General features: G+C 36.0%; 1 protein-coding gene across 1 annotated transcript in view; it reads right to left on the reverse strand.

Moving 5' to 3' along the window:
- Positions 1–366: 366 nt before the first annotated feature.
- The window catches only part of WASF3 (WAS protein family, member 3), a 52387-nt gene continuing 40054 nt past the window's right edge, over positions 367–12699 (reverse strand). Inside the window, exons 7-10 of the mRNA XM_009890608.1 lie at positions 6759–6934; positions 3614–3877; positions 1604–1974; positions 367–879 (exon numbers count right to left, since the gene is read on the reverse strand). Of these exons, the coding sequence (XP_009888910.1) occupies positions 722–879; positions 1604–1974; positions 3614–3877; positions 6759–6934 (969 nt within the window). The 3' untranslated portion in view covers positions 367–721. The remainder of the gene's footprint in view (positions 880–1603; positions 1975–3613; positions 3878–6758; positions 6935–12699) is intronic.

Raw genomic sequence — 12699 nt, forward strand, 5'->3', positions numbered from 1 at the left:
CCCAACAAGCAGCCAGCAACCTAGACCTGAGGCTGTTACATGCTTATCCAGTCTGCTCACAGAATGGTAATTTTGGATCACGTGGATTCATTCTTCAAAGCATATATTTCATCATATGCTACATTTTTAAGATAAAACGAAAGATTATATAAAATCAATTCTGTATGCAAAAAAAACCTAAGCCCAGAAGTGATTAAAAATAGACTAAGGTGGGCATAATTAGTAACTAATAAAAAAGATAAAAGTCATATTTATGGAACTCAACACTTCACTCAGTCATATAGTTAACTGCCCTCAAAGACTAACAACCAGACCAATTCACAAGTACCTAAGTTGCTTACATAATTAAAAGAATAAGATGTAAAGTCAAAAAAATATATTTTATCCCTTCAAGATCAGGAAAGTAAAATAAAATGCTGGTTCTGTAACAGTGCAACAACTGCAGCATATTTTGCACGCAGCACATGATTTGCTACATTTAGTGGCACTTAAGTATTATGCGGTAAATACTGAAAGTAAGACAAGTTTCTGATCTGCATAAGCATAATCACATCATTATTACCAGAGTTGCTAAGCTACAGCATTCTGAATAACACCAGTTCAATTTTAGCACTTCGATCACTAGCCTTAATACAGGTCAACGCCCTGCTTTACATCTTGCTAAGAAAGTAATCACTGAAGCCAAGTATTTAATAAACTGGCCACTGGGCTTGGACCAGGTTCAATCTGACCAATCGTTCTCATCAAACTCTGAGTCATCATCAGAATCACTGTATTCCACAGCAATGCGTCTTGAAAGGATGGTTGCCACATCATTTCCAACAGGCTCTCGCTTCGCTTCTTGCTCACGTTGCTCCTGCACCTTTTTCAGCTGTATTCCTGTAGAGACAATTACTCTCAGACAAAGATTTCTGCACAAGAGATTTTAAATTTCATATTGTTACTGGTGAGGGTTTTTTTATTGTAACAGTATATTCAGGAAGAAGAAGAAAAGAAAAGAAACCGTTGAGTTAGAGAGCCTCCCTGAGCAAGGAAGAGAGAAAGACAAAAAAGGCAGATTGCAATCCATTCTCGGAGACTGAATACTTCTAGACTTCTAAAACTCTCAACTATATGTTAAAACTAAATATTCAAGACTGTACGGGTCCCTTTGATCTGAAGATGAAAGTTTTCATAATTGTATTTGGAAATACCATTATACCTACAGCTCCATATTGTAAGCAACGTCAGGAACAGCCATTAGTCACTCGTTAAAACTCAGTGGGCTGAAGCGTGGTGTTGGACAACTCTGTTGTTCTGAACAGAAACAAAAATCCTTGTACCTCTACTGGCTAATTTACATAATGAACACAAGTACGGTTTTCATTTGATTATGTCCACACAAACACTGGAACGTTTGACAAAGCTGTACATCTTTAAGCATTAACAAAAGATGCAAAGTCAGGGTTGACAAATGTTTGAAGGGGTGTGTGGTACCTGTGGTTAACCAGTCTCTCAGTGACATTCTGCCCAATTGGGAACAGAAGTCATGAAGTCTGACACTGGAAAACACGGCGCTGTCATTAAAACAAAAATTAATACCTGAAACTCAGCGTCCACTTACCCATTCGAATAGCAGCAAGAAGATCGCTCCGCGCATCACTTATCGGCGGCTGTGCAGGCTCATGACGTTTTGCCTCTGCAGCCGGAGGAGCATGCATTGGGGAGGAAGAGAGGGATGAACCCGCAGCAGGAGGGCCTGGAGGGGGAGGAGGTGGGCCGGGAGGAGGAGGAGCAGTGACAACAAGCCCACTAGAAGGAGGAGGATGAGTAGCTACATATGTAGAGCCAGTCACCAGTCCAGAATGGGAAGGTGGAACGGGAAGCTGAAGGGGGCTAACAAATGCAGTTTGTGCTGAAGGAATCATAGGGGGAGGAGGAGGAGGGGGAGGACCTGTAGGATTGTAATAATCCACCATCTGAGCTGGAAGCATCCTATACAAAACAGAACAAGAACATTTAATGCATTGAAAGTTAGGACTTACAGAATCATCACCCCTTAAACTGCTCTCATCCAACCTCAGCTAAAACAAAAACCAGACAGAATTTCAACTGGTGAGTTAAATATGCAAGCGATTATAAACATATGAGTTGTCAACTATTGATAATACATTGAGATTTAAGGCAGACGACAAAGTTAAAGGCAGTGTCCTTTCAGCACTCCACAAAGTGAGATTTTTACCTTAATACTCCTGGCCTATATAAAGCTATATTTGTTACTAAACATCTGCTCTGTGAGAATATCAAGTACAATGCCTACGATGAAGGAGGGACCAAGCAAACTGTAAACTATGCAGATCACTTCCATAGAAGACGAAGTGTTAGAACAAATATTAACAGATAATAAAAGACAAAGGCATGGAGGACAATGGAAAGCATGAATGGAAAGATTTACCCAAAGGTATATCATGCATCTCATGTGCTTCTTTAGTCAACTTTATCAATTTAAATATTATTTAATTAAATTGATACATTTGATTGATACTTTAAAGAGGAGGAATAGGGAAAAGCCAATTTCTTTGTTAAAATGTCATTAAAAGAATTCTTAAGCAGAAAAAAAATGGGAATTAATATAAGAGTTATGAAGTAGGTAAAGAATTAGATATAGGAGACAGGAGTTGAAGGGAAGTTACTGATGACGTTCAGTGATACATGTCAATGTATGACAACTGTGATACACTGACAATGGCCATGTACCTGGGGACTAAGCACAAGTATTTCTGTTATAAACTGGAAATAACAGAGAAAATGCAGGTTGGAGCAGTCAATCATAGCGTAACTGAGTCATCTACAGCATGATACAGTCATGAATCAGGTAAATGCCATCCCAGGACGCATCAAGTGGGCTGAAAAACCTTGCCTTGCTTAGTTTAATACAACACAGGCAAGAATGATTACAACTTTCCTACGGTTACAACTTGAAAGTTTAAGCTACTTAAGCAAAAGAACGAACAGGCACACACTGGTTAGGAAACAGATGTCTTCTTGCTATGGGATAGCCAGTACTCTGGAGCAAGCCTTCCTTCAGAGTGCATTCAGGCAAAATATCTATGTAGGAGTTTGATAAATTCATATCTTGAATTACAGAGGTGTCTGTGACACTAGGGAACTTGATTCTGTGTCTGAGGAGATCCTTCCAATTCTGTCACAAGTTCCTTTAAAATGTCACTTCAGGGATGCGACACAGACTGCCATGTTAATCACATTCAGCAGTATTTTTTCTACACATGCCCTGAAGTTTTAAATACTATTCAAATTGTGCTGTAACTATTTTCCACTTTAAAGGAAAATTATCCCCTTTTTAATATTATATTGGGAACCCTTAATATTTTACAAGCATGTTGATTTCACCACATTCAATACACAGTTCATTATTTCTGCTTTCACTATTTCTTCATTTAAATTCTGTTCATACATAAAAATTATATCAATTTTTTTTCAGTCCTCCCCAGGGAGATAAACAAATGTATCGGGGGCCTTTTTGTGTGTATGCATTATACGTTATGATGGGTATGAAAAACATGCATCCCTCTAGTTTTGGCAAGAATCCACTGGAATAAATCAGGAGTTTTACCCATATTCTGCTGGTACCACAGGTACTGAACTATGTTGGCCATCTGAAGGCTGGGGTGGAGGTGGAGGTGGTTGCTGAGGTCTGTTTAAAGTAGCATGTCGTACAGTGGTGGAAGGTGGTCTGTATTCATGCTCATGGCTTTGGGATGCTGCCATGTACTGTGGGCCATCTCCTGTTCCATATGAAGGCATTGCTATCTGCTGATGGAGGGAATGATTCGGAGTAGCAGGATAAGAATAATCTGTAACATCAGATGCATGGGACCTAAAATTAAAGTAAATGGATGAGGAAGAACAGATTATGTGAGTGTAACAGGGTATTATCTAAATAGCTCACAAGAAAAGCAAAAAAGAATGCAAACAGAATTATTTTTCTTGTAACAGGACTCCCTGATTATCAAGCACCATTTCCCTTGTAAGTCCACAGAAACCACAAGAACGAGTGCAACAAAAAAATCACGGTTCAGCTTAACATGACTTGAAAATGCATTAGTCTGACAAGTCAGCACAAAAGGACTGAAATTGAGTGTTTCCAATATTTCAGCCTACTAGCTGCATGCTGAATGTCCTCCTAATGCAGCTTTTTACAAAAGGTAAAAAAAAAATAAATTTAGAGCTTTCTCCACATTTTAGAGTTCTTTGGTAGCTGCAAGGAGGCATATGATTTTGACATTCCATTGCTTGAAATGATAATACTTATCAGACCTGCCTGAAGTTAACAACGGCAGCAGAAAAAGGAAAGCAATACTGCAAGCACTCACAATTACGCAGAAGAATATATTTCACCAAAGCAGAGAAAACCAATTTCAAAAGTTAGAAACCGCTTTTTATTTTGTTTGCACAATTAATTTTGCTGGAAAGGCTTAGAGAAACTGGGAAATGTAAATATTAGTTGAGCAGAGAGTTCATAAAGATACAAAGTCTAGGATGCTCTGTCAAATAAGCCCAAGAGAGGGAGCAAAAGGATCTCTTCATCCCATTACTGCAAATAGTTGTTTTAGTAACGAACAATCGTGCAGCCTGGCTTTTAGTGAACACAGTAAACTGATGCACTTATCTGTAAGACTGGAAGCAAGGTAAGCAACAAAAAGCCAGGGCTTTGAGCAAAACAAAACGACAAACCCTTTGGGCATTTTGTCCTCTTTCATGCTTCCTGCCTGTTCCATTTTCTTTGCGTCACTCATGAACTCAATGCCCATTTTCCTTCTCTCCCACTCTTCTTTTCTTGTTCTTACTTTTCTCACATTAATTTGCTGGTTTCTGTTTGGATTCAGCTTGTGTTTCTCTCTCTAAAGTACAATAAGTATAACAAATACATTGTAAATTGCCACAGTCTGGACACTTAGATGTCAATGTTTAACGTGCAAGCTTACAATTAGCAAACGAGAAGAAACATGAGCTTTTTTTAACTTTAGCATTAAAAAAGAATCACAATATAGCCAAATACACTTTTTTTGGACCTTATTTATAAAACACTGCTCATGCAGCAGCAGTCACCATAAAAATGTCTCTGAAACGAGTACTTATTTCTATATGTATGGGGGTTTTATAGCTTAGTTCCTACAGCTAAGACTATCCCCAAATAAAAAATAGAAAGCCTTCTCTCCACCTCACTACCACTCACAAAATTAAACCTTCATGCACGTATAACACAGATTTCAGTATTAAATTTCAGTAAATCAAATATCAGTGATTGAAAGTTCTCCATACATTATAAAATTTGAAAGAGGCTTATGTAAGTACAAGATATCTGTTATACCACAACATCTATATCAAACATAATGATACATTCTACAATTTCTGCTTAAAAAAATCCTACTGATTGCAAATATTATGGGTATTTGGCAAACAGTCAAATACACATTGACACTGCTGGGAGATAAAAGCAAGTGACTTCAATATGATTATTTAAACTTGGGAACCCTGGAAGCAAGGTGTTAAGGCTAGAAAAAAAGACTCCAAATGTATGAAACAGAACTCACGATGAAAAAATCCACATCTTGCACTTGACAGCTGAACACCAATGCTATTTTACCAGACAAACCTATGAAACGCATCGTCTTAATGAAACATTACAGACTGACAAACATGAGATGATGTTTTGCATTTGAAACTGTGAAAAAAAAATAAATTGATGATTAAAGGATTTTGGACCAAGAGAAGGGGTCTGAATATATTATTGAACCAGCAGAAGCAAATGTTTAAATTTTTTTTGTTTCAATTACAAGATGATTACTCTTCACAAAGACCAAAACATTACATATACTAAGTTCTGAGGAGATTTTTTTTATTTTAATTAATCTCCACTGGACAGCAGACTAAAGGTATCGGTCCACACTTTTGGAGTGGTGGCTGCTTCCTCAACCTAGCCATTCAACAATTTAAACACTATATTGTCACATACTTTTTTCCAGTAGATTCTATTTATTCCTAAAATTACTGCTAGCAATTATCCATGACAGACAGAGGAAATAAAATAAGTGGGAAAATCCTCTAGTGAGACCAGTTTAGTGAAAAAACTCAGATTTTCATGCACACCAGGAGACGGTAACTCCCACTGAGCTCAAGGGGAAGCTTAGTCAATGAAGATGAATTCTGCTGTGTGTTTCTAAGCAGAGATTTCTATTTCAAGCAATAATGTTGCATCTGGTTTTGTAGCTTGCTTTTTAGACAAATATAACATCAATAAAGCTGAACTACTCCCGCATTAAAGCAACCTGTTAGAGGCAAAAGTATGCTCGATTGAGTAGATCACAGAAAAATATTTATTAAGCTATCAGCAGCGTAATACATGACAAACTAAATGTCAGTACCTCTTCCTTCGCATCATCTAGTAGAGGCAGACTTGAATGCTTTTGTAACTACAACTACTCAAGATCAAACATAAAGCATGCAGCAAATACTTATTTCACCACAGTGTATAACATTATGATGACAAAATGCCCATCTGAAGCTGAGGAAGAAAAAAATCGTTACAGAATTTGTTCCATTATGTACACTTTAAAATAATTTTGAGAAGAATTTTAAAACATGCTTTGTATGTTTTGTCTCTTCTAACTCTTCCCAAGCTGTAAAAACACCTAGTTCTACTCAGTATTTCTGAACATACAACTGTGGTATAACAAATAGCTTTGCTGTAAACAGACCTAGTATCTGGGGACAGTGATCCCTCGGAAGATGCTCCATGGTACACACTTTGAGACAACCTGTTGTCAGGTCTAAGCTCTTTGTCATATGCCATCATATTCCATTCCTGGCGTCTGTTCCTGGCTTTTCTAACCTTTTTCACCTCACGGGTGGTGCCATCTATACGCTTTTGCTCCTAATGTTCAAAGAAAAGAAATAAAGCATGCAAAGAGAAAAAAAAGGAAAGGAAAAAAGCTGGTTAAAATGCAGTTAGAGTGCATGAAAATAAGACCAGATTTACAGATGAAGCCAAGTCTTCATAAAATTACTCTGCACTGAGAATGAGAATATCCCCTTACGCTATGAACCTCATTAGGACTAAGACTGCTGCTTTGCCCTTCTACTGTAGGATGCACATGCTAGTGTGATACTGACCTACTGTTTTTCCCAATACAGAAATGTAACTGATTTTAAAAGCCAGAAAGTTTAACTTCCTCTAACATCAAATGTCATTTATTTAGACCGTTCTGAAGAACTTGCAATTTCCTTCTCCTGCAAATCAGTCTTGAGAGAATATGTTAAATATGCTCAGGGTTATTTTGGTTATTCATTAGGGTCGCAATCACCTGAGACCTTGAGGGAGTATGGAAAAATTAGAAACACTTTCCTATTTCATAGTTTATGTGAAACAATCTTTTTTAACTTCCTCTCCCTTCTTAGATCTGATTAACTCCCAAAATTCCTCCTAGTTTTTCCTCATCGTTCTTTCCCATTATCTTATATAAAAATGAATGACGCTAATCCTCTCTGCAATGCATCGGTAATGTTCAAGCCAGCAATAATATATTACAGCTTGATAATTTCATGACAAATGAGTCTTTTTAGTTTCCTAAATCAGTGTTTATCTATTAGTAAGATCTCCTAATAGTAGGACTCGATGCTTTCACACCTCTGCAATGTTGTCCTCACCTACTTCTGACTACTCAGTATGACCACAACAAACATACTGGTGCTTCAGTAGAAAAATAAACAAGTGTGCTCAATCCAAACTGAGAGGGGTATTTACATGCTACTCTTTCTCAACATTTATGGGAGCACTGGACTTAATTTTTTTTAATCTGCTCTAGAGCCTACATCTCAGAATAGTAATTCATAAATACATTAAACATATTTTATCTATTATTAAGTCAGTATTTGGCTTTTGGCTGCTAGAAAAATAGTTTCCCAGGAAATAATTATATTGATATTCTGAGAACGCAGTCATACTCAATTGTATTTAGAGAAGAGTTCGGTAAAATGCTGCTAAGCAAGCATTTTATTGTGGAATCTCTGCCTTCAAAGCAAGGGGTAATAGTTGGAAAGCCCATCTCACCAAAAAGAGAAAAAGTACACCACAGAAGATAGGTATTTTACTCCAACTGTCAAACAGCACTGAGTAAGTAATTTTGAAATAATATATTTGGCATTATACAACTACCAAAAATCTATCGAATGGCTTGCCTGCCTGTGTTTTGGAACTCTTGCTTGTTCATGCATGTCCATATGAGGGACCTGCTGATCCACACCTGCTAACATTAAGAATGACAGAGAAAAGTCTTTTTGAAGTTCAACATCCAAATGTTGCGACAACACTTGTTCATTCCCGGCCACTGCAGTGAGTAGATTTTTGATCTGTTAAGTAAAGATCATCACCTTGGTTCTTAATTACCTCCTATAAAATCTTTTTCCTGCCCAAACTTTTTAGATTTACACCCTTTTTTTATCCAGGTCATGCAAGGCTTTACTTTCTCCTTCAATGCCACTTCTTCACATCAAAATTTCCCAACACAGGAATTGGAGCAGAAGAGAGACAGATTCAGTCATGCTTCATTTTAAATATATAAAGTTTCGCTAATCGCCGTGGTTGAATATATGCTTGCTAAGGGCTTCGCATCTGTCTTTTTCATTTGATTGCTGCAAAATTTAATTTGTTTTAATTTGTGACTTTTATCCTGGTTCATTTATTAAGATTTAGTTACTAAATCATGCTAGATTGGAGAAGAAAGAACAAGTAAGCCTTTTGGTTAACTGGAAATATGCCTTAGTTTTCTTTTCTCACAGAATGGTAACTCCATCTTCTAAGAGTCACAACCACATATTTCATGAAAGTTTCTAGATAAAGTAAATATCCACCTTTTGACCAATGTATGATGCTGCTTGGAAGACAATTATTTTGATACAATTCCTGTACAATAAGGAGTGTTTACATGACATATAATCACCTATTTAATAGTTTGGGTTTAGAGAGATCGCTATGTTTTCTATGAAAGAGGTAAATACATATGCATGTACAAATAAACAACATAACAAACTCACAAAACTTAGTTTGTTTTTATTGGATCCAATTTCAGTTGGATAGGTTGTTCCAGATCAGCATCCGTAACTGTGCTAATGAATAAATATGCTGGAACCCTTTCTACTCAAACCATACTAAATCCTACTTGTATTTATTTTAGGATTAAATGTTATATAAATACATCGCTAAGACATTTAATTTCTTCCAAAACAGTGGGGCAGGCCACTTACTAGCAGCTGACAAAACTATATATAAACCTTTAACTACATATACCTCTAATAGAGTAGTTGTAAATTGTTCCAGTAATACTTTCAATTACCTCGATAAACAATGGTGACAGCTCTAGTTCTGGTACCTAGGGCAATGACAACAGAGTTCTAGGGGAACTGAAGCCTTTCGAAATAACTACAGTTAGAAATATTTCTTAGGAAACATAAGCAATATTAAGAAGAGTTACTTCCTTTAACCAAGTATAATAGAAGTTGTGGCAGACAAGTGAATGCTGTAGGTTAAGCCAGAAAAGAAGTACATCATTCAGCTGTTGGCAGGAAGTGATTTCAGCAAATGCAACAAACATTAGAGCCCTCAAAGAGGGTTAAGTTAATTTTAAGTTTGATATTCGCATCAAGAGTTAGCAAATGATATTTCAAGCATCTTAGTAAAGAATTAGAGCTAGTAACAGAAAGTAGCTTCAGCAAGTATTTGCAATACTTTCAAAAAACTGGAAGCGTGAGCCTAGGAGTATTTTCCCGACTTCACAAATTTATAAGATCCTATCAATCACAAGTCCTCAAGAAATACAAGCTCTCCAAATTCCAAGATTTCTACTTATTTAAATAACTAATCATTCCTCAGAAAAAAAAAGGGGGAACAATAAAACGCAAAGTAGAACAATTCTGTTTTGATTAACCAATGGTTAGCCGCTGGTCTACTATGGCCATTCAATTGAGAATATTACTGATATATGCAAGAGTCAAAACTAACTTCATTGAATTGATCTACTGAGAGTTTGACGGAAAAAAAAATAAAACAACAACAAAAAAACCACAGACTACACCACAGATTTTAAACTTGAAGAATTAAAATTACAGTTTTCTTCAGAGAAAAAGTTCACCTGAAAGAGCCACATCAGAGAAAGCCTGTGTTAGATTTCTTCAGTTAAACTGAATACAGAAACAATAAATAAGATACTTGAAAGCAGGAAACCAACCTCCTCACAAATCTGCTGTGACAGCTGAAGCATAAATGCAAACGGCAAATTATCAAAATAATAATGGAAAACTGATTCTCTGGTGCAAGGAGTACTCTCAAGGCTTCACTGACCACCTGAAGAATTGAAGCTAAAACCCAGCTATATTCAGTCAGCTGAGCAGGACTGCATTTGGGTGTTTAGTTTATAAGTTGCAAAACAATACACATCTATTTCACCTGCCCAGTTTCTCAACAACTTTCATATTTTGTCCTTCTGTAGAGTACAAATTGCATAAGGAATTCTTACGTAGTAGATTCAAAATACAACTTCGGCCACAAAATTGTTAATAGATGCTCTGGATTCATTCCTGGTCACTGCTGTCGTAAGGACAAGAACAAAAGGATATGACAGTCTGTTAAGAAACCTGTGGAATGAGTGGTGCCCTCCAGCTCTCTAAAGGTTCCAGATGATAAAAAGCTAATTTGCATACCAGCTTCTAGAAGGCTAGAAACCAGATTTCTTCCTGTCAAAGTGACACCTGTCCATGCAAACTCAAATCTATGCTGCTTTCTTCTTACTAGGTCGTGTTATGGATGTAATCAAACCAAGCAGCACTTCAGGTAGAACTTATCAAGGGGTATTTCTGTGATGTACGGCTATAATCTCACATGACTGGAATTGAGCATATTTTACATCTGGTTTGTAGACTGTAACAAGACAATTAAAATCTATAAAAAACATACTATGGGTAGAAATATGTCAGATGTGTTGCTTAAAATATAGTCTGAAAGCAAGTTTATATTATAAGGTGGGTTTGTAAAAATCTCTCTAAAGCTATCAAAAAATTTTCAAGTGATATTCTAGTATAAATTTTTTAAAAGCTTTTGTATTTTTTCCTTTTTACTACTAAATCAGAATGAAAAAGTTAGCAGTTGATAGGTTCTTTTTATCCCTCACTCTAGTGAAAAGATCTAAATTTGAAGGGGAAAAGGTGGGAGGAAAAAAAAAAGGGTGCAATTATCCCTATATATTTTTCATACAGAAATACTGAATTAAATTTAAAAAAACCACAACTAAACTAGAGAATGAAAGCTGCTTTAATTATTTCCAGCCTTTTAATCAGCTCTGTGACTTGTCATACTGAGAATATAGTGGGATTATAACCTTGCATATACATTTGTATACAATTATACAAATAACCAAGTGAATATTTTCTAATACTTTGCTTTAGACAGTAACTTCCATGAAAAATGTTTACTCAACTTTTTAAACTCTATTTAATATTTCAATACTGAGATACCTGCTAAAATAGAAAACATTTTTGTTCATATTCCTAACAGGAAGACCTGATTTATTTCTTCCAGAACCTTTAAAATCACGAATTCACAAAATGTTCTAGTTAAACGAAGTCTTCATGTTTTGTTTGAAAATGTTGTAGTCGGAAATTTTTGTCTAGCAACAGGAACAAGGAATTAATAGAATTTTATAAAAACAGAATAGTCAAGCTTCCCAGTCATGCCCTACAACTTCATTTCTAATCAGGTACCATATATATTAGCATATATATACACACATGTATTATACACACAATGTATATATGCAAGTACGTATTAGCACGTATGTTCACATATTAGACATTATGTATATACAGATGCGTATATCAAGCAGGTATCATCAGCACGTATATACATGTATCTATACATAAGTATAGACATTTTAATATATATTATATACATGCATGTCTACATACACACATGTATGTGTATGAACATGTACTGAAAACTAAGTAGATTCCTTCTATTTCCTCTGAGCAGTCTGTGCATCTTGTTTGGATTCCTTTTATATTAAATCCCTTATCTCTCACTGAACGTATCTAAAAGGGCACCTTCTGCCAGATAAGATAGGCAGCCATTGCTTCAAACTCTCCTTCTTCACTTTTTTTTCAGAATTATCTTCAAAAATCTTAAAGCCCTCAGATTTGATAAAAAAAATTGACCGCAAAGAAGCTGCAGAAGTAGCAACTAACCTCTTCATTCAAAACTAAAATCCATTAAGAAAATCTTGATTGCATCAGAACACACATCTTGGATCAAACTGCTGAAGATATTCCAGAAGGACTGAAGACACTTTTCTGTGAAAAAGCCTTTTTTTCTTGGTTTTAAACTTACAGGAAGCAAAGAATATTACTCCTAAAATTAATCTTCTCTTGTTGCTGACCCACAGAATAATTTTGCTGTGCATTATTGTCTTACTAACTGGTAACAGGTGTAGAAAAGTGAAGAGTTACTATCAAGGAATTAAAAAACCCCAATAAAAATATTTGTTTCTGGAGAAGTTCATGTTTTTCTACGGGAGTTGATGCTGCTGGATGAAGAACTATGAAAATAAAGGAAACCATAATTCAAATTCCGTTGTGTTTTTTTTTTCTTTCCCT

Source organism: Charadrius vociferus, unplaced genomic scaffold, assembly GCF_000708025.1.
Source record: "Charadrius vociferus isolate BGI_N301 unplaced genomic scaffold, ASM70802v2 scaffold278, whole genome shotgun sequence".
In the NCBI taxonomy this organism is placed as follows: domain Eukaryota; kingdom Metazoa; phylum Chordata; class Aves; order Charadriiformes; family Charadriidae; genus Charadrius; species Charadrius vociferus.